At 57.7% G+C, this 19,652-nt stretch overlaps 1 protein-coding gene across 5 annotated transcripts in view; it reads right to left on the reverse strand.

The window, feature by feature from the left end:
• Positions 1 to 19,652, reverse strand: part of AK8 (adenylate kinase 8) — a 129,362-nt gene that overhangs the window by 103,807 nt on the left and 5,903 nt on the right. For 3 of the 5 annotated variants that reach the window (XM_040482732.1, XM_040482731.1, XM_040482729.1), the window contains 3 exons: positions 15,188 to 15,237; positions 12,161 to 12,274; positions 2,835 to 2,903 (listed from right to left, as the gene is read on the reverse strand). In XM_040482732.1, the coding sequence (XP_040338666.1) occupies positions 2,835 to 2,903; positions 12,161 to 12,274; positions 15,188 to 15,237 (233 nt within the window). The remainder of the gene's footprint in view (positions 1 to 2,834; positions 2,904 to 12,160; positions 12,275 to 15,187; positions 15,238 to 19,652) is intronic. The other 2 variants (XM_040482730.1, XM_040482733.1) reach the window with 2 other exon arrangements.

Below are 19,652 nucleotides of genomic sequence, written 5' to 3' on the forward strand. Positions count from 1 at the left end.
TTCCAGAGTTGGGCCTCTCAATGAATTTTTAAGCGAGCGAGTGAGAGAGAGAATGTGTACAGATACATGCACATTAAAACAACGCGGGCATGTAAGCTGTGTTCTGGGCACGATGAGGTCGGCACAGTCCGCCCGCTCACTCCTTCTGAGAGCAGCCCTGATGGGTGGGCAGCACGCAGGCGGCGGCTACTCGAGGAATCAGAAAAGTATACAGTAGCAGGTGAACTGGGGAGGAAGAACAGAATTCAAAATACCACCAAACCAGCACCCCCACCCGGCCTTTGGGCAGCCTGAAACTGAGCACAGGTGACAGGGAGGGCCCGAGAGAAGGCCAGGAGCGGCCCTCACACCCGACCTGGGCGGTGAGAGGGGGGATTCCTGACACTCGGACAGCGGGGAGATCTCTGTGCGTTTCTCCTTCCTGTTTCCTCGCACCCCAGGCCCCAGGCAAGCCTACTGCGGTAGGGGTGCCACGGGGAGCCCGCAGGTGCCCGAAACCCTGAGGGGGCGGAGGGCCTTTCCTCTGCAGTCCCTAGAGACCGGGACAAAGCCCCGGTAATGTTTCCCTCTCTGTCCTCCTGCCGCTTGGCCCCAGTCTCAGGTGCAGTCACGGGAAGACCGTGGCAGAGTGGGACAAATAAAGTCCCCGCTTTCTGGCCGGAGGACCGAAGAGAGGAGCACCAGGGAACTGGGCGTTACCATGGAAATGGCAGAGCGAGGCGTTCAGGAAAGCAACCAAATAAAGATGTCTATGGACTCGTGGGCTCCCTCCCAGCTGTGCGTGCAAGGGTCCGACCCTAGACAGCTTTCTAAAGACATCGAGGGCCGAGCCATGGCGCAGACCGCTGCCCGGGCCCCACTGAGCGGCACACACATGGCACAGAGCCTCAGGGAGCCGCACGGCACTCGCAGAGGCTTTGCACACAGAACCCAGATGGGAACCACGGCACAGAGAAGGTGGCTGGAACTGGCGGCCTGAGCCCAAATGAATCAACTGCCCGCGAAGACAAAAGTATCAACACCCGCCGTAGGATTCAAACAAGACCCAGGGTCTCAACAGCAAAAAGAAAAATGCCCGGGATACAGAATCGCGCAGCACAAGGACAGCCGCGGATGTCTCAGACCTCAGACATCGCCGCTGACGTGACTCAGGCGCTGGAGTCAGCGAGGCGTCTGAAGCGGCTGGCTTTAAGCCATGACGGTAACAACAAAGCTCCAACGAGTAAACGGACGGACAAACAGAAAGTCTCAGAGACAGAAGACAGCGAGAAGAGCCCACTGGAATTTTGAAAACCGAGAAACGTGGCAATCCAAATGAAAAGCTCGCTGGATGGGCCCAATAGGAGAACGGAGACGGGAAAAGAGGGCCTCCTCAGTGAGCCTCATAATCTGGTCCACGACAGAGGGGAGAGAAACAGAGAACGGAGCCTCGGCGACCCTGCGGGGGCCGCAGGACTACTGTTCACACGAGACGGGGAGAGAAGGGTGCAGAAAGCCTGAAGAACCTGTAGAAATGATGGCCCCAAACTGCCCCAGTTTGGAGAAAAATGTGAACTTACAAATTCAAGGAACTCAACCAATCTCCAAAAGAACGAATCCAAAGAAATGCATGCCAACCATTTGGTAACTGAACTGCTGGAAACCGAGAACGCAGAGGACAATCTGGGAGGAAGTTGGGGAAAGGGACTCGCTGCTTGGGCGGCTGTCCTTCCACTAGAGACCATGCTGGCCAGGAGGAGGTGGGACCCTGCGAGGCGTGAGGAGAAAGAGCTGGGGATCTAGAATTCTGAATCCGGGGACAAATACCCCTCAAGAATGAAGGCAATAGGGGAGCCTCGTGGCTCAGTCAGTTGAGTGTCCACCTTCAGCTCGGGTCACGATCTCACAGTTTGTGAGTTCGAGCCCCGCGTCGGGCTCGCTGCTGTCAGTGCAGAACCCGCTTCGGATCCTCTGTCCCCACCTCTCTCTGCCCACCTCCCATTTGCACGCTCTCAAAAATAAACAAACATTTTTTAAGAAACACACAAGACATATATTAAAGTGAAATACTTTAACAGTGGTCAAATCGGGATAAATTGGACTTCGTTAAAATTAAAACCGTTTGCTCTGTGAAAGCCACTGACATGAAGACAATAAGACTAGCTGTGGACCAGGAGGAGAGGCCTGGATACGACACGGTTTAACAACCCTCAGTGTCCCCATCTGTAAAATGGGGGAGTCATAGCACCGACCCAACAGAGCTCCTCTGAAGACCCAAGGAGTCAGTGTGTGCAAAGCCCTCCCACGGTGCCCATCGTTCCTGTTGCCCCCCATCTGCCCCTCCAGATCCCCCCCGCCCTCCCCAACCCCCTCTGTGCCCCAGGAGGCTGACCTCCATGGATGGGCTGCTTCGTCTGGACGCCTGCCCTCTGGCTTCACTGGGTCTGGCAGCAGAGAGTCGGGGGTACCCCCAGTTCTCCCTCTGCCCCTCCGGGTCCAGGAGTGTCCAGCTCCCTGTGGGGCTGGTCTCAGGGGCTCGTGGATTACCTGAACTACCCCCTACTTCCACATCGTTCCTTTCCTTAAAGGCTCTCCTGTGACCCCTTGGGGTGGGGCCAGCTCTCTCCTAAGACCCCCGATGGGTACCCTAGATTCCACCTTGTTGTCTGGCTAAATCCAAGGTGAAATTCACACACTGAGCTTCACGGAGCTCTGGGTCGTCTGTCTGACCCTTCTCTGCAGGCCCCGGGTCACCTCTGTGCTAGGACCTGAACCCACACCCCTCCCCTGCCCTTCATCTGGTAACAGAGCCCCTCTCCCTGGGAGCCCCCCAGCCGCTCCACGCGGTTTCTTACCCGCCTGATGCAGTCCTCCTCACTCACACGTTCCTGAATCAGTCTGACGAGCAGGGTGCTGGGCACCTTCTAAAGGAAAGACAACACATGGAATGAGGGCCTCAGCCCGCACACTGGGCCACAAGGGATGTGTAAGTGGCAGCCCAGCGGGCTCAGCTGAGGAGCTGGCTGTGTGGACACAAAGGTTCGCCAGTCCCTGGCTGACTGCCCAGTGGCCTCCGTAAAGTCCAGGCCTGCCTTGCAGCCCTCCCCCTGCCACCCTGTGCTCCCCACCACATGTGCACACCTACCTCGACACTCTTGCTTATCCCGTGCCCCCGCCCAGATGCTCCCCCCACCCCACCCAAGTGACTCTGGGTTCCCTCAGGTCCGTGGCCCAAGTGCCACTGCCTGTAGGCCACCCTCCGTGACCCTCCCCAGGCTGGGCTGGGGGTCGCCATAATCCCCGACGGCAAACTCTGTCATTGCTCTAACCACTCGGCCTTCTGGGGGTCTGCTCATGTCCATCTCCCCAGAAAGTTTCAAAGTTCCTGGAGGAATGGGACTGGCTTACACAAGCAGGGAGAAGCAGAGGCTGAACTTGAACCCCCTCAGGGCAGCCAGAGCCCCGCCCCTTAAGCACCAGCGAGGGCAGGTAAGTGGGGGAAGGGGGCACAGCCTGTGCAGGTAGGAAGTTAAGGGCGGCTGACCTTCTGTGTCGCTTCTGAACTTTCTCTGGCCAGAATCAACACCCCAGTTTTTACAACCAAGTCTCGAAGGCCCCAGAGCTGACGCCTGGAAAACCTCCTCCCAGGTGTCCCCTTGACCCGAGATCATTAAAAGCTGGTGCTTCTCCATACACACCCCAAATGCTTGGCCAAGGCGGACTCCCAGGCCAGCCCCAGACCGCACATCCTAAGCTATGTCAGGGCTGAACCAGCCCCCAGGGGGGCAGGCGGGGGGCTCCCACCAGGCATAGATGAGGGCCCCTGGGTGTGCACTGGGTGCACAAGGAGGCGCCCAGGTGGCGAGAAATCTACCTTCCCTTCCCTTCCCCAAGCTGGGGACCCTGGAGTGGGACCATAAGAAAGAGGGGGCAAACGCTTTTCCCTAACTTCCCAAAGTATCCACTGGGGAAAAGCCTGGATCTTTCATTCTAGAGGCAGCATTTGTGAGGGTCCGGAGACACCAGAGCCTGCCTCCGGAATGCTGTCGTGTCCGCCTGGAGTGCGGTCGGAGCACCTGGAGAGACCGGGAGCTGCGACACGGCGGCGCCTCTGGAACAGGCTTAGAAACGGGCTTTGGTAAGTGCTTGTGCATGTGGCAGAATGCGTCCACGCCTCCCTTCCACTATGTCCTGGCAGCGAGCGTGCGGCGAAGGGGCTCGGGACAGCTCCCACGCAGCGGAATTCGGAGGGAACGGGGCACCGGCGCAGGCGGAGAGAAGCCAGGGACGGGGGAGCGATCCCCAAAGGGGCTCAGCTCCTGTGCACCCAGCTCCTCCACATTCTCCAGGTAGCGCCCTCACCTGCCTCCCCTTGAAGCTGTTTGGATGGGTCCCCTGACAAGAGCAGGCTGCACTCGGGCAAAAGAAGTTCGGCGGTGAAGGACCTCCTTGGGGACACAGCATTCCGGGTAACTGGCTCACAGGGCAGGGACAGGAGCTGGAGGGAGAGGAGGCCGAGGGCTCTGAAGCCCTCAGAAAGAGTGATTTCAGAAGGTTATATCTGGTGTCAGGGGGAGGATAGGCCAAGTGGGTAAAGAATGTTCATAGGGAGACCCTTGGGCGGCGGGGGGGAGGGGGGGGTGGCACTGATTGGTCGGGGACTCAGACACTCATGATTTGGGCCCTGGCCACCCGCTGAGTGACACCGGACGAGTCTTCAATACTCTGAGCCTCAGTTTCCTCATTTGTCAGTGAGACAAAGACAAGGTGCCTCAAAGAGTTTCCATGAGGATAAAACGAGGTGGTACGCGAGGCGAGCCTGGGACGCGCCCAGCCCCCAGCGAGGGCTCAGCGCCGCGGTCATGATCGCCCCTGAGTACCCTTAATATACCCTGCATGCTGCTTCCTCAGCACGGGTCTGGACAAGCAGCTCCACTCAAGGGGGGCACTGATGCCTGGTCTGTGTCACCTCCCACTGTAGCGCACGACCAGGGGCCCAGACCTCTCCCCACTCACACTCACATCTCTGACAAAGGATGTGGGAAGTCAAAATAAATCCCAGACACGCAGGCCTGCTGCTGGGGGTGGGGGAATCTGGGAGCAGAACGCAGACTCACCCTCAGCATCAGGGCTCGCCTCCCCACCGCTTGCCCTGGGCTGGCTCTGTTCATGGTCAAGCTTCCCACTCTTGGCTACATAATGGCTGCTGCAGCTCCAGCCAACTGGGTGACCTTGGGCAAGTCTTGACCTCTTTGGGCTTCACACACCTCATCCAGAGAAATGAGTGGCAATTCTGTAGTTTTTCCTTTTATTTTTTTGTCCCTCATCCATACACCCTGCCTCCTATAATGCAAAGAACCCCCAAAATTCCTTGAGGAGCCACCCTCATGCCCCTTGTACAGTTTCTGTGGGGTCAAGCCCACAATCAGATACAGTAGGGGACCCTAATTGGTCCAAGTTGATCGGTACATCCCACCGCTGGCCACTGTGATTGCTTCAGACGCTGTCCATGTCCCAATCCTGACCAAGAGGCATCAGGTCCAGGACGTGGGGTGTAATCACCAGAGGCAGGAGCCCTCGCTTTCCAGTGGATCCCAAGCTGAGGGGCTGGAGCCAAGGCAGGCACTTGGCAGGTATGAGGGGAGCATGAGGACACAAAGCCAGCACAAAGGGAGAAACCAGGTCTCAGCTTCATCAGAATGGCTTTTCCACGATGTGGAATCGGAAGAGGAAGACAGAGCAGACGGCGAGAGGGTGAGGGAGGGGGGTCCTCTGGGAAGCATCGGACTTGTCTGTGTCCACTGGAAAGTTCTGGGGCCACTATGGTTTCTACTGAACGGACGGCGAAAGTTAAGAGCAGGAGTGAGCAGGAGAGAGAGAAGGGATGTATGTATGACACATCGAGAACGAGGAGGCCAGAGAGGCAAGAGGGAAGCGAGCCAGCATCCGGTCCCTGGGTTCGGCACCCCCGAGACACCTGTGTCCTTCCGTCCGCCCTCTCCCCCCACCTTGCCAATTTCTTGCTCAAGCCAGTCATTCCTCCACCTGGAGGTGCACCCCTGGAGAGCTTGTGAGAGCACAGGTCACAGGCCCCACGCCAGGGTTTCTGATCCAGTGGGTCTGGGGTGAAGCTGAGAATCTGCATTTCTAACAAGTTCTCAGGGATGCTGAGGCTGCTGGTCCAGCGACCACACCTGGAGAGCCACTGTCTTAAATAAGCAAACTCCAGCAGCCAAGAGCCCTACCCCGCTTGCGCTTGCGAGAGGCTGCTGGCAGGGGCCAGGGGGTACCTTTCTGCCCCACCCATATCCTCTTAGCTCCTCCGGGGAAACTTCCCCCAGCTGGCTGGTGAGGGGAGGGGGTCAACAGCGGGGGGCAGCCCTTTCCTGTTCCCTCCCGACCCCAGGCAGAGTCAGTTTCCATCCTGAGGCCCATTTCCCTTGAGACTTGTCTCCTGTCCCTGACAACACCCATTCAGGAGGCAGCAAACAGGTACCAGAACGGGGCGGCGGGGGGGGGGGGGGGGGCCCAGCGGGGGAGCCGAGGGGGTGCAAGGCAGTCAAAGAACAGGGTTGAAAGGAGACAGGTCCAGATGGGGTACAGCACCCGCAGGGGTGTGCCCGGCAGGGGACAGGCCCCTGACTTTGAGCACAGCCCCTCCCGGGCGCCCCCCGCCGCTCCCCGCCTTGGTGCTGTCTCCATGCCAGCTTTGATGTGTCACGTCAGCAGCGGGGCTTCCATGGGGCGCTTCTCGGAGTCCCTGCCAAACTGTCTTTGTAGGAATCAGACTCCCTCCTCCCAGAGCTCTGCCGTGCTCTCCCACCCCGGTCTCCCGCAAGGCCTGGCTTTGTGGGGAGACTCGGGGACAAACCGACGGAGGCCAGCGAAGGCCCAGAGGGTCACCGAGAAGGCCCAGATCAGATGCAGGCCCCTGGCCCCTCATCTCCCTGCTTTCTTGTCATCAAGGCCGCGCTGGCTTCTGGCTGGACCTCGCTTCTCCTTCCAGCTTCTTCTGCACAGGGCCCTGGGGCAGAGCCACCGGTGCGCTGACCTCAGAGGAGCCGTCCTCCCCTGAACGACGCAACGCTGGGCTGCTGTTCACAGGCGGCCAGGTGCAGTGGAAGCTGGCTCTGCCCCCTGGGGCCCCTCACTTCACTGATCACACCTGGGCTTCCTCACTGGACAGCAGGAGCCTGTGTGGTCCCCATCCCCGGGCCCCATCCTCTGGCCCCTGCTGCCCCGTTGTCGCCTCGGGTGACACTTGCTCAAGAGTCAGAGACATCTCAATCTGCAGCATGAATTTGCCCCGGAGCAGAGGCAGGAGGGGAATCGTTGAGACTCCTTGTCGCCCCCGCCAGGCCCCCTTCCTCCTACAGTGCTGCTGGGGGGGGGGGGGGGAGGGAAGCCTGCACTTGGACTTGAGCTCACGTTAAGACCTGGGCAGAGAGTCTTTAAAGACAACTCTCATTTTAGAGTTCCTGCTGCTTCTCAGGGCTGTCGGCGCAGGTCTGGATGGCAGGCACTCTTGGAGCTGTGACACACAGGGTCACAGAGGGAGGTGGCCCAGAAGAGACCCTGTGGTGGGAAAGGCCAATGAACTTCACCGTCACCTTGAGTGACTAACTGGGGACACGAGACAGCGGGAGGGCCCCTGCGCTGTGCGGCCCCCAGGACACAGAGCAGTAAGGTCACAGAGGGGATGGCCGGAGCTGACGGAGGCCAGCCCCGCCCAGGACCCTCAGCAGTCCTCCGAGCACTGCAATCCTGTGTGCAGAGGCATGGGTTCTTTCATTTGGATACTAAAGAAAATGGTGACTGGCAGCTGGGCGCTTGGGTACATTGGGTTACACCAGATTTTTACATTTGTAAACAGAACTGGAGTTAGTAAAGAACACTGAAGTTAGAAAGAACCCACTCTGGATCCTGCCCGTCTGACCCACCGGCCTTCAGAGTCTAGGTCGCTTATTCATTCAACAAACACAGGCTGTTGTGCTCTGATACAATAGCCGCAGGCCGAAGAAAACTTGATCTGGCGATAATGATCGTGATGAGGAAGGGGAGTGGCGCTTGGGGTGGGTCCCCCAGGGACCATGTGAGAATTCCCTGGGGAGCATTTGAAAAATCCTGATGCCTGGCCCCAACCCCGGGGCTTCACACTAAACAAGTCCGGCAGGGCCCACGGGAGCCTAATGTGCTTCAAAGATCGAGAACTTCTGGACCAGGCAGCCGCTCAGGGAGGTTTACAACTGTGTATTCTTCCTGCAGGGATTTCAGGGATAAAGTTCTTCCCCGCCCCCCCCCCCACTCCCGCCCCAGTAGAAATGAAACCATTCCAGAACAATCACACTCAGCTCCCGCTGCACAGAAATATCCTTCCAGCGTGGGGACTCTTCACCTTCCTGTCACCTCCTGTGTGGTTAGAGGCGGGACTTGGTTCTGTTCCCCGTAATCTCCCAAACCCCAGCAGGGCCTGCACTGGGCCAGAACCGACGGAGGCACCGACTCTCAGGCTCATGCAAGTGCAGGGTCCGCCCCCGACAGCAGGAGCCTCCTTCGCTCTCGTGCCCCGGGCTCCTGCCGGCCTCCCCCTTGCTCCCCACCCCACCCCCAGGGCCCCCTCACCTGGGGTCTGGAATCAGGGTGGGCCTAGAGAACGGGCCAGAGCAGGCAGAGAGGGGAAAGGATCTGACAAGACAGGGTAAACTGAGAGCAAAGACGGCCCCGGTCAAGGCGGAGAGGAGACAAGAAACACCTGCCCAGGGCGGGGTTTATACCCAGAGTGCCCTGGGGCCGGAAGACTGTGAGAAAGCTGCCTCCTCGGGCAGAGTTTAGCCCTGGCCAGATCCCGGAGAAAGACTGATGAGTTTTCGAAATGTGACTGTGTGCGTCTTACTTCCTTCTGGACACTGGAAATAAGCGAAGGCCACCCAAATGGAAACAAGCAAGGCTACGAGCTCCGGGCTCGCTCTGGCGGGGACTCACCACGTCACTCGGGTTTGGCAGAGGCTCAGAGGCCGGCAGCGGAGCGGGAAGGCCTCCCGGGTGTGCTCTGGCAGCACTGCGGCCCGGGCAGCGGGGGGACGGCCACCTCGAAGCGGGGCGCCCCGTGTGCTTGGCTTTCTCGGGTTGGCCACACGTTGGAAGGAGGGACAAAAGTGAGGGAAGCTGTCCGTTATTAATCAAGCCCGGGCCACGCGGGGCTGACCGCCACGGGGTTCTCGCTGGGCTTCCTGGATCACACTAGAGGCAGCCGTCTGATTCCCTCCCCCAGTCTGCCCTGGGACCTGCTGGCCTCCTGGGCTGGTTACTGAGACAACGGGCGGGTTTCCTGGGCCGGCTGCGGCAGGCTTGGGTCAGAGCCCTATTTTTATATACGGTCTGGTCATTGCCTGGTCCATCTCTCAGCAGACAGAGACCAGAACAAGTACGGATGAAATGAAATGCTGTATGGGTTTCTCTCTCCAATAACCGGGGAGCAGGGCGATGCCGGGGAGCACGCGGAAAGAGATGCCGTGAGCAGAAACTGGTTTAAGCCGGCGATGGGCCCGTGAGGGTTCTGCTGCCTTGCTCACAGCCTCTATCGTTGCAATAGTTTATAATAAGCGGTTCCAAACAAAAGCGCTGGTTCCAATCCCTGGTCACCTTGGATACCCTCAGGGCTATGGCCGCCTGTGCGGGTTTCGTGGCACTTTGCCCCTTAAGAAGGCTTTTCCTAGCGCGACCGTGGCCACGGCTCCGTGGACCCCCTAAATCCTGCAGCCTGCACGCTCTTCAGCCACGAGTCAGTGCCTGGTACTCAGTCCCTGCTCAGAGAACACTTCAGGGTAAGGGGATTAGTCAGCCAAACCCCCGACTGCACGAAGCTTCCAGGCCCCTTAGCCTGGATCTCCCCCACGTCCCCCAAAGTTCCCAGGGGCCTGGAGAAGGAGTTCATCTTTGGGTCTCCCGGGGCACTGCACTACTTCCAAAAGGCTGTAAAGGGTTCCCAGTCCGAGGGCGATTTAAAGACGACCCTCAACCAGAGGCCACGCCTGGCGACGGCCACCTGCGGCCAAGCCAGGCCACGCGCAGCCGCCCTACGCGCACCATCCTGGCTCTTCAGAACCTCTCACTCCTTCATCAGTCCTGACAGCCTTGCCTTTCATCTTCCCCCCACCCCCCCCCCCCACTTCCAAGCCAAGGAACCCCGATAAGACACCCTTGAAAGCACTCCGACGTGGTCTGAAATATGCTGATAATTAGCATAATGAAACCCAGGAGGAATTTCCTTAAAATCCTCCCCTCTGCTGAATTTTATAAACCTGATAAAAGCATCTTTATCCTGGAAATAAGCCTGCCTCCCCTTCCCCGAGAGGCTGTCTGAAAATGACAAAACCACATCCGCACCCCAAATGCTGGCGTCCCCCCACCCATAAGCACACACTGATTCCTGCAAACCTGCAGGGCCGGGGAGCAGGCCTCTGAGAGCCCCCGCCAGGCAATGGGGGGCAGGAAGTGCTCCGGATTAAACATATTCAGAGTCAGCTCGCAGTGGTGGCGGCTGACCTTGCCGAAGGAGATCCTCCTTCCATCAAGTCGGGGTAACCGGCAAACTTGGGGTTGGGAGTCTGCCCGAGTCCCATCCCTCGTGCCTGACAACTGCCCCCCGCCCTGCCGGGGCCCTCCCGGTCACGTGCCCCTGTGGCCTTGCCGAGCCCGCTCTGCACACCCCTCCCCAGAGCTGGCTGGGCCCTGCGGACCCCTTTTCCTGAGCACTGGGCCGTGCTGCTGCTTCTGTGGGTGGCTGAGCCAGGGAACAGGGTGGGGCCAAAATGACAGAAGAGAAAGCTCAGGATGGAAATACAAGGTGAAGTGGCCTCAAAGAGGCGGACAGTGGCCAGGGGTGGTGCCCAATTCCGGCTGCGGGGCCAAGAAGGGAGGTGGTACCTCCATCAGGGCCCAGGATGGGTCCCCCACACGGCCTCTCCTTTTCTGCCCCAGGCAGGGGACGAGGACAGGTTGCAGCCCGCTGGACTGTTCCCCGGCTTCTCACCCCAACTGCTCTGGGGCAGGGCTCTGGGGTAGGCCTGAACCCACCTTTGCCCTGGGTCACTGCTTCACTGGTGCCGGTGTGGTGGGGGTGGGGGGAGGAGGGGAGGGGAGGAGGGAGGCCTGGGAAGCACTCAACAAACACAGGGAATCTTTCCATTCTCAGAGTCTCCAGAAAGAACGCCCCAGAGGGCATATCCCTGCCCCTCTGGTCTCAACACACGTGTCCCCCAAATTCATATACTGAAACCCTAACCCTCAAAGTGACAGAATCGGGGCGGGGGAAACTTTGGGAGGTGATCAGGTCGTAGAATGGGATTCCTGCCCTCACGGAAGAGACCGCAGAGGGCTCCCCTGCCCCTGCACTTTGAGGACACAGTGAGAAGACGCCCTCACCAGACACCGAACCTGCTGGAGCCGCGATCTCGGACTTCCAGCCTCCAGAACTGGGAGAAATAATCCCTGTACTTCCAGGCCACCCAGTCTGTGGTATTTTGTCACGGTGGCCCGAATGGACTAGGAGATCTGCTCACATCCCAGAGGGGCTTATGAAGAAAAACAGCATGAGCAAGCTCTATATTTCCCCTGGGGAAACCAAAGTTTCAGACATGGGATTGGTGAGATTTTTAGGATCAGGACACTCGGCGCCCTGGGGGGCTAGCCGCAGATGTGTGTGAGCCGGACGGAGGGGTGGGGAGGGCGGCCCCTGCGCCCCCGAGGTGCAGCGCGCCGGGTCCGTCCACCGCGGGGACGGCTGGACGACGGCCCCGAAACCCCCTGGCCGGGCCGGCGTGGCTCCATCCTCTGTGGACGGACCCCTGCCTCTCGGCACCCACGCAATGGGGTGACCCTGGGAAGAAGCACGGGGCCAGGGCCGCTCCATCAGCACAGAATGGTCACCTCGCGCCGTCAGCAACCCCTTTCTGCCACAAACCCCCCCCCGTCCCCACAGCCGCCAGGACACGCACCCTGCTTGAGAGTTCTCTCCTTCCTTCCAGCCCACGCTGCCTGTGTTTCAGTTTACCCCCAGCACTCCCCTCGCTTGGTCCACGAGGAAATGGAGACGTGCTGGGGGTGGGGGTGGGGGGCAAGGGGGGCCGTGGGAGCCCTGTCACCCCGTCTCCCCTTCCTGCCGCCCTGGGACCAGCCCTACCGTCACGTTCTGGTAATGCCTCCTGGCACCCGCAGCCAGAGAGGAAAATTCTCTTCCTATCAGGTTCTCCACGGTGAGAAGATTGCTGTTGAGATGTTTGCACAGCCACATTGCCTGAAGAAAGAGCCAAAGAAGATTTCAGTGAACGCTGTAATTAAGAGGACTCCGTTAAAATGCCCAGGCCCTTCCGTATTCTACTAGAAAAGACTGGCCACAGGGAAGCATAACTGCTTTCTGGCTGGAAGGAGGCCACCCAGGGGGACAAGCCCACAGAGCACCCCCCCCTCCCCAGCCTGAGGAGGCCGCCCGAGTGTTCTCTCTTTTTCCAGCAGCCAGTGATAACACGGAGCTAGAAAGCCCACGGAGGGGCCCTGCTTGTAGCTGCCTTGACGCGCCTTCCCAGCTCCTCAGGGCCACAAAAAGGTTCCAACAGGAAATGCAGGGACAGGACCTAAACATGGGGCACAAACATACCCGTTCATTTTTTCTTAGATCAGGAAATGATCTGACCAAATGAATGTTTAGTTCATTGATGACTACGTATACTCTACAGGGAGGAATACATTTTAGGGAATAATAATGTAATGAAATGCTCTTAATGGCAAGATTATACTGATGGCCATTTCAGCATGGGGATGATTCAGAAGGCCCTGAAGTCCCCCGGGGCAAGTATCAACCTTAATTCTCTCTGTTCCTCCTGCTGGGAGATGTCAGTGATGATAGCCCTGCAGGGCTCTGTCTGGATTATACTGTATATCATCTTACTGTAAAATTAGATTCTGCGTGTCCCCACATAGTGGTCAGACGTGGGGTAGCGCATTCACCAAAAGCTGAAACAGCAGTGAGGCGCGGTGGGCCCTGACCTCACCAGGGGGCAGAGCCGATGGCCTCAGCCAAGGTGGGACTGGACGAAAGAAGTTGTCTGTGCTCACCATGCTTCACGAATTCTACCCAGCAAATTCGCCAGAGATCAGGGAAGAGCTGGAACTGGGGTTAAGCGTGGGGGGGGGGGGGCCGGGGGGGGAGGTGCCCAGAGTGCCAACGTCTCAAAGACAAAGGCCTTTTGCCAAAGGAGACCCCTCACCCTGAGTGAACCGACTCCGCCTTAACGTGGCTCGGGAGCCTGTCTGTCTCAGGGCAGAGGCTACCACCTCAGAAGCGGTTTCAACCGGCTTCCTGGGCCTTTTCCCAGGAGATTCTGATCAGGCAGGTCCGGAGGGGAGTCTGGCACCCGCCACCTTCCAAAGCACCCTGGTAACGCTTGTGGCTGCCAGGCCTGGGGGCCCTGGGTTTCTAGCAGGAAACAGCGTGTTAGGTTGGGGGGACCGTAGAAAGGAGTGAAGGCTGGCAGCCTGATCCTCAGGAACACAGTAGGAAAACTACAGACAGACAAGCAGAAGGACAGAGGGAGGGAGGGATGGGCAGAGGGGTAGACAGAGAGACAGACAGAGCGCTAGGATACAGACGACTCCTGAGCACAGCAGATGCAGGCCAGCTCCGGCAAGGATCGGCCGTCTTAATCCCTTTTCTGAACACAGCCAAGTGCCAGCTCGTCAGGGGACACAGCCCGCCATGTCACCCAGGCCCGGGACGAGTGCTCACAGTAGTGGCACAGTCATCAAGGAAGAGTTGACTGAAGTCCGCTAGCCAGGCTTTTAAAAGACAGAGTTCCAGGGGCACCGGGAGGCTTGGTCAGTTAAGCATCTGGCTCTTGATTTCAGCTCAGGCCATGATCCCAGGGTCGCGGGATGGAGTGCCGCAACAAACTCCACCTCCACTCTGCACTGAGCATAAAGTCTGCTGAAGATTTTCTCTCTCTCTCTGTCTGCCCCTCTCCCCTGCTCATGCTCGCTCGCTCTAAAATAAAAAGTCAGGGGGCGCCTGGGTGGCGCAGTCGGTTGAGCGTCCGACTTCAGCCAGGTCACGATCTCGCGGTCCGTGAGTTCGAGCCCCGCGTCAGGCTCTGGGCAGATGGCTCAGAGCCTGGAGCCTGTTTCCGATTCTGTGTCTCCCTCTCTCTCTGCCCCTCCCCCGTTCATGCTCTGTCTCTGTCTGTCCCATAAATAAATAAAAACGTTGGAAAAAAAAAATTTTTTTTAAATAAAATAAAAAGTCAGTAAAAAGCAGAGTTCTGTCTCAGATGATTAAGACGTTACAAAGTTTTGACACTCAAAAAAAGGAGTTTAAGGTTAAAACTGTAGGCAGGACGAAGCACACCAGCTTCAGGACTTAAGCCTCCAACTTAAGACAAAGAAGTGGGTACGATGAGGCATCTGCTGTATCTTTAAAGCCATATCTAAAGTGGAAAGGGAATCATCAAAGCAAACACAGCAAGATGATAAATTCTGGAAAATCTGGGAGCTGAGTATCTATGGTGCAGTTTCTATGCTTTTCTGATTAAACAGTCTCATAGTTAAAACTTTAAGAGTGAGGGGCGCCTGAGTGGCCAGGTTGGTGAATCGCCCGAATTCGGCTCAGCTCATGATCTCACTGTTCGTGGGTTCGAGACCCCGTGTCGGGCTCTGTGCTGACAGCTCGGAGCCTGGAGCCTGCTTCAGATTCTGTGTCTCCCTCTCTCTGCCCCTCCCCCGCTCGTGCTCTGTCTCTCTCTCTCTCAAAAATAAACATGAAAACAACAACAACACTTTGAGAGTGAATCTAAAGATTCCGTGTCAAAAGTCTCTAGACGCTGGTCTGCTTCTGGAAATTTATCCTAAGGATGTAACCAAGTGTGTGCAAAGACGGTGCCCCCGCGGCCCGAGAAAACCCTGGAACGTAGAGCCCAACTGCTGAAATAATGCTCACCCCTGGATGGTTGCAGAGTTATACTTTTGTGTTCTGTGCTTTCTAGGCTTTCTACGAGGCCTGCTTGCCGCCTCTCCTAATAAGAAAATAAGTTAAAGAAGCGGAAGGGAAGGATGAAGAAATGCTCCGTTGTGCTGAGAACCCGTGGAGGGGCGGCCCGGCTCCCGCTCTGCAGGGAGATGAGATATTACGGCGTTACAACACTTAATATGATGCACTTACTATAGTTGTTTTCCCCGAGGCGGGTGGACCTAATATTACAATCTTCGGCACTGTGGAATAGAAAGATTTGAATGTCACCGCTCGAAATGATGAAGCAAGCTCCGTGCCCGCGGTACTGCGGGGGTATTCATTTCCTTCCTCCCCAGATTTCATTTTCTGCGAGTGACACGGTCGTTTGTAACCCAGTGGCTCAGGGATGGTCTCGCCATAGAACATACTCTGTATGTTTAGAGAGGTAAGTGATCACTGAGATGGTTTATTTTTCTGTCTCCGAGGGGACATGGACACGGTAACTTGTTTGCTAAACTAATAAATATCGAGAACAATTGGGATTTCGAACACCATAAAGCATTTTAAACAGGGACTTTGTCTTGGGGACACGCTCTCAAATAAAGCTGTATTTTATGTAAATCGACCTTCCAAGCTTTGTTTTATATATATTTATGCCTTTTTATTTAGCAAATTGTATTCCCCATCATTTTACAGAGGGAAATAACGGGGGGAAAAGCCTGGGGTGGATCGGCCAGATTTATAAAACCCCAGATAGGAGAGCCTTTGCTTTCCAATGTGGGCATTTCCATGCAAATGGCTTGCTGCGGGGTCTGAGGCTTCCGGCTCTGGCAGGTTGTCGGCCCCACAGAATTCCTCAAGACGGGGGTCGGGGGTCGGGGGTCGGGAGGACCGACTAGGTGCTGGCCCACTGGAAAAGACCAGACCAGCATCTCAGGAAAAGCACTGGAAGGCATGTGTTCTTGGGTCAAAAGAGGCTTCAGGACGTGGTGTCTGGACAGATGAATCCATGCTGATTCCTCCAAGTGCCACCTTGACTAAGCCACCCCCGGCCGCTAAACATGGGGGGCCAGGAGCACAGAGCAGAGGTTGGGAAGGCAGGCCTATCCCCTCACCGCTGCTGGCCTGACCCCTGAGCCAAGGGGACAATGAACAGGCGTGTCTCCCAACGCATCTGAGCCTCTGATGTCTACACGCAGAGACCACTGCTGCCAGGGCCCCAGGAGGGCACCTCGTCCATGCTGAGGACAATGGACACGCGTACCCTTTTAGTGTGGCAGCGGACACAGAGAAGGAACTAGGATCCATTTGGCCCATGAGCTCATGATAGGCACATGGCCGCCTGGGTGTAAGTACAGAACTCTGTCCAAATTCACGGCACCTTCTCATTTGCCAAAAACACGGAAGGACGGTTGAAGCTGATCCGCTCACCGATTCACTCGTGGAGCATCTCGTCCTCGCTCGGCACTGGGACCGGGGCTGCCGAACACAGCAAGCGGGGCACGAGTGGCTGCGTGAGACGGGAGCCAGAGGGAGCGGCCATCCTCTGCTCTCTCCTCGACAACACGACAGGCTGTACCCACGTCCTGGCTTTCTGCTGCTGCTTTGACGGGTGTGTGTCCCCAGTGGCTTTAGAGCACTGTCATTTTCTACGTCTGGAAACGTTTACAAACCTGGTCCATTGGCCCCAGTGATGTGCGAACTTGCTTCTCAGGAACCCCACATCGTTCCTCCTGTGGTGATGGGAATCAGAGATGTGGGGGCAGGAAGGCCCCGGCCTACTGGCCCAATGCTGCCACGCTCTAGTTCAGCAAAGCCCTGCACACACTTTCGTCTCCGAGGCAGGCTCAGCTGGGACGCCTCCGGCCCTCCCCAGTACGGCGGACACAGCTTCCAGTGTTCTGCCGGCCAAAGCCACAGTAAGGGCGCACCAGAGGGCCCGGTCAGGCTCCTGTGACCTCCGCCCAGCCCCCTCTCTCGATGCTAGCCACAGGCCTCTGCTCAAGCTCCTCAAACTCAGGCCAGACCCAATGGGACTCGGGGCCTGTGGAGCCCCGGGAGAAGGAGCCTCACCTCAACAAGAGCGTTCTGGGGACCGAGCTGACTCCCAAGTCACGCATTCATCTTGACAAAGTTATGGGGCTCGGAGGCTGCTGGGGATGCCCTCCCCTTCCAGGCTCCCGTAAGTGGCACCCAAATTGCACACATCTCTGAAAATGCTTTAAAAGGGGAACATCCACGGCCTTTCTCCCCATCTAATTTCTCGCACACATTTACGTGATTAATTTCAGTTTCTTAAAATCTAACACCTTGGAACCCCAGCTCTGCTCATGAGTAATTATTTATAAACAGTGTCATAAAAGGCTGCTTGACTGCCAAGAGTAATCAACTTCTTCAAACCACTTCAAAGGAAATCAAAAAACCTTTCCATCCACAGATCCTTTTGAGGTTTAACTAGGAGCATGATTTAAAATTCACAAGAAAACCCTTAGGTATTGGAGCTCTAATACACAGCTTTCTTGGACAAACGTTTGATAAAAAACGCAACATACCATTATATACACCATCACCTGCTTTAATATTGCCCAGGGCTACTGTAAATGCTCACTTTGTACTAAATCTGCTTTTCTCGAGGCGAAGGGGATGCCAGCCACGTGCCGGGGGCTCCCCTCATTCCCTCATGTGCATGCTCGCCGGGGTGAGTCCGGAGCCTTCTTTCGGTCTACACTAGCCACCGGCCACGAGCCCCTGCCCGCCCCACCCCACGCCCAGGAAGCAGAAGCGCCGAGCGCCCAGCTTCCAGGAAACATGGGCCGCTGCGTGGCTGGAAGGACGCGAGACAGCCTCCCTCACTAGCCCAGGGAGGCAGAACCGCTCACTGGACTTCAGAGGGCCTCCCCTTGTCCATTGTCCTCTTCCAGAACACACGAGACAACACTCACAAAAGCATGCCCTTCTGCCCAGCCTCCCCTCCTTCCCCTATGTCCTGCCTCACTTGTGGGCGGACGCCTGGGCACGGCGAGGAAACCTGCAGATGTCCCTCTCTGGTCTTCACCTAAGCGGTTGGGCCTTGAGCAAAAAGGACAAAGAGATTCCAACATCCCTGAGAGCTGCCAGCCCCGGGCCTGGCAGAGGCGGCGGAGGCCTGTGGGGACAAATCCACCCCCCAAAACAGTGGTGACTGGGATCGGATGCCTCTACTCCCGGAGAGAGCATCGGGCCAACACCTTGGCTCTAGCTATGGAGGAGGGCAGGAGGCCGGCCCCCTGCTAGAGCCAGACGATGCAGGTCTGGGTCCTTCGCCCCCGCCTGGGAGCGAACAGGGCAGGTGCAGCATGGAGAAGGAATGGAGGCTCCGTGGCAGGCGGAGGAGGCTGTAGGGCCAGCCCCCAACGGCATCGGCCGCACCGAGTCTAAAGCAGAAAGATGGTGGGGAAGTGGCAGTTCGACGCTGAAGATTACACGTGCGCACAGAGGGGCAGGATTAAATGTAATGGGAATCTGCCTTGAATTTCGGCTCTTGAATTTCCGGCTTCAGGCTGGCGGCGTGAGGACACGGGACACGGCACACGTGGCCCAAAGTGAATCTTTCAAACCAGCAGGACAGAGCGGTGCCGCGGCCCGGCTCCTGAGAGTTGAGATGGTTGTGTTATTACCAGGCACAGTTTTTAACTCAGAGGGATCTGGCGAAGGGTCATGAGTGGGAACTCCCCCGCCCTGTCATGGGCGGGGGGGGGGCGGGGCGCGGTGCGAGGGTCAAGGCCTTTTAACTGCTGCTTTGCTTTCTCTTCACTTTCGCTTCTGCTTTAACTTTGCTTTGCTCTGCGATGTGTTGGTGCTGATACAAGAGATCCGAACACGGCGGGCAGGCTGCTCCCCGCGGCCCACAGACAACACCGAGCCCCCGTCCAGACTCGGGGTCGGGGGAGGAGGTGGGAAGGCAGACACATCCGTCTCCGGCGCGGGAGGCCCGGCTGGTGAGCTTCGGTCTGCGGCCGGACCCCCGGGAAGGAAGGTGGCCCAACCGCCACCCGCACCCCGGTGCCATGTGATAAACAGCCAACCGGAGAACAGAGGCCTCTTAGAAGGGTCTCTGTGGGGCAGAGCGAGCCCCACCAGGAACACACGGGTGGCCGGGCGGGCAGCTCAAGAGGGTGGTGCTCCCGGTCCACGGGTGCCCACGGCTCCGTCTGCACCTGGGGCATGTGGGCTCACAGCCAACGTCAACTCTCAATTCTGCCTACCCAGAGAATCACACAGGGGCACCGCTGTGCTCTCCGTGAGCCACTCTGCTTAGGTTGGCAAAATGGCACTGGGACCCAAGCAGCCCCTCGCTCCGATGCTCTGCGGCCAAGCCTGGAACCGCGTCAGGATCGGCGGGCGGGGGGGCACGCCGGAAAGGCCAGGCGTGCGTGGTGCACCTGTAGGCCTGGAGTGTCCTTTCTCTCACCTTCTTCTGTCATTGTGTCTTGATGCATCCTTTCTCATCTCAGGCCTGTGAGCCCCACCACAGGGCATCTCAGGGCTCTGCCCTTCTCAGCTGCGCCAAGCACTAATTTCACTGGCGAGCCGGTATCTCCTTCAAAGCGGCCAGTGCTCCAGTGAAAAGAAACATCAAAGCTCGCAGACACTAGTTCTCCCTGACAGCTCACACAGGATGGGAATGATCCTCCAC

Source organism: Herpailurus yagouaroundi, unplaced genomic scaffold (genome assembly GCF_014898765.1).
Source record: "Herpailurus yagouaroundi ecotype Mexico unplaced genomic scaffold, PumYag 160, whole genome shotgun sequence".
In the NCBI taxonomy this organism is placed as follows: domain Eukaryota; kingdom Metazoa; phylum Chordata; class Mammalia; order Carnivora; family Felidae; genus Herpailurus; species Herpailurus yagouaroundi.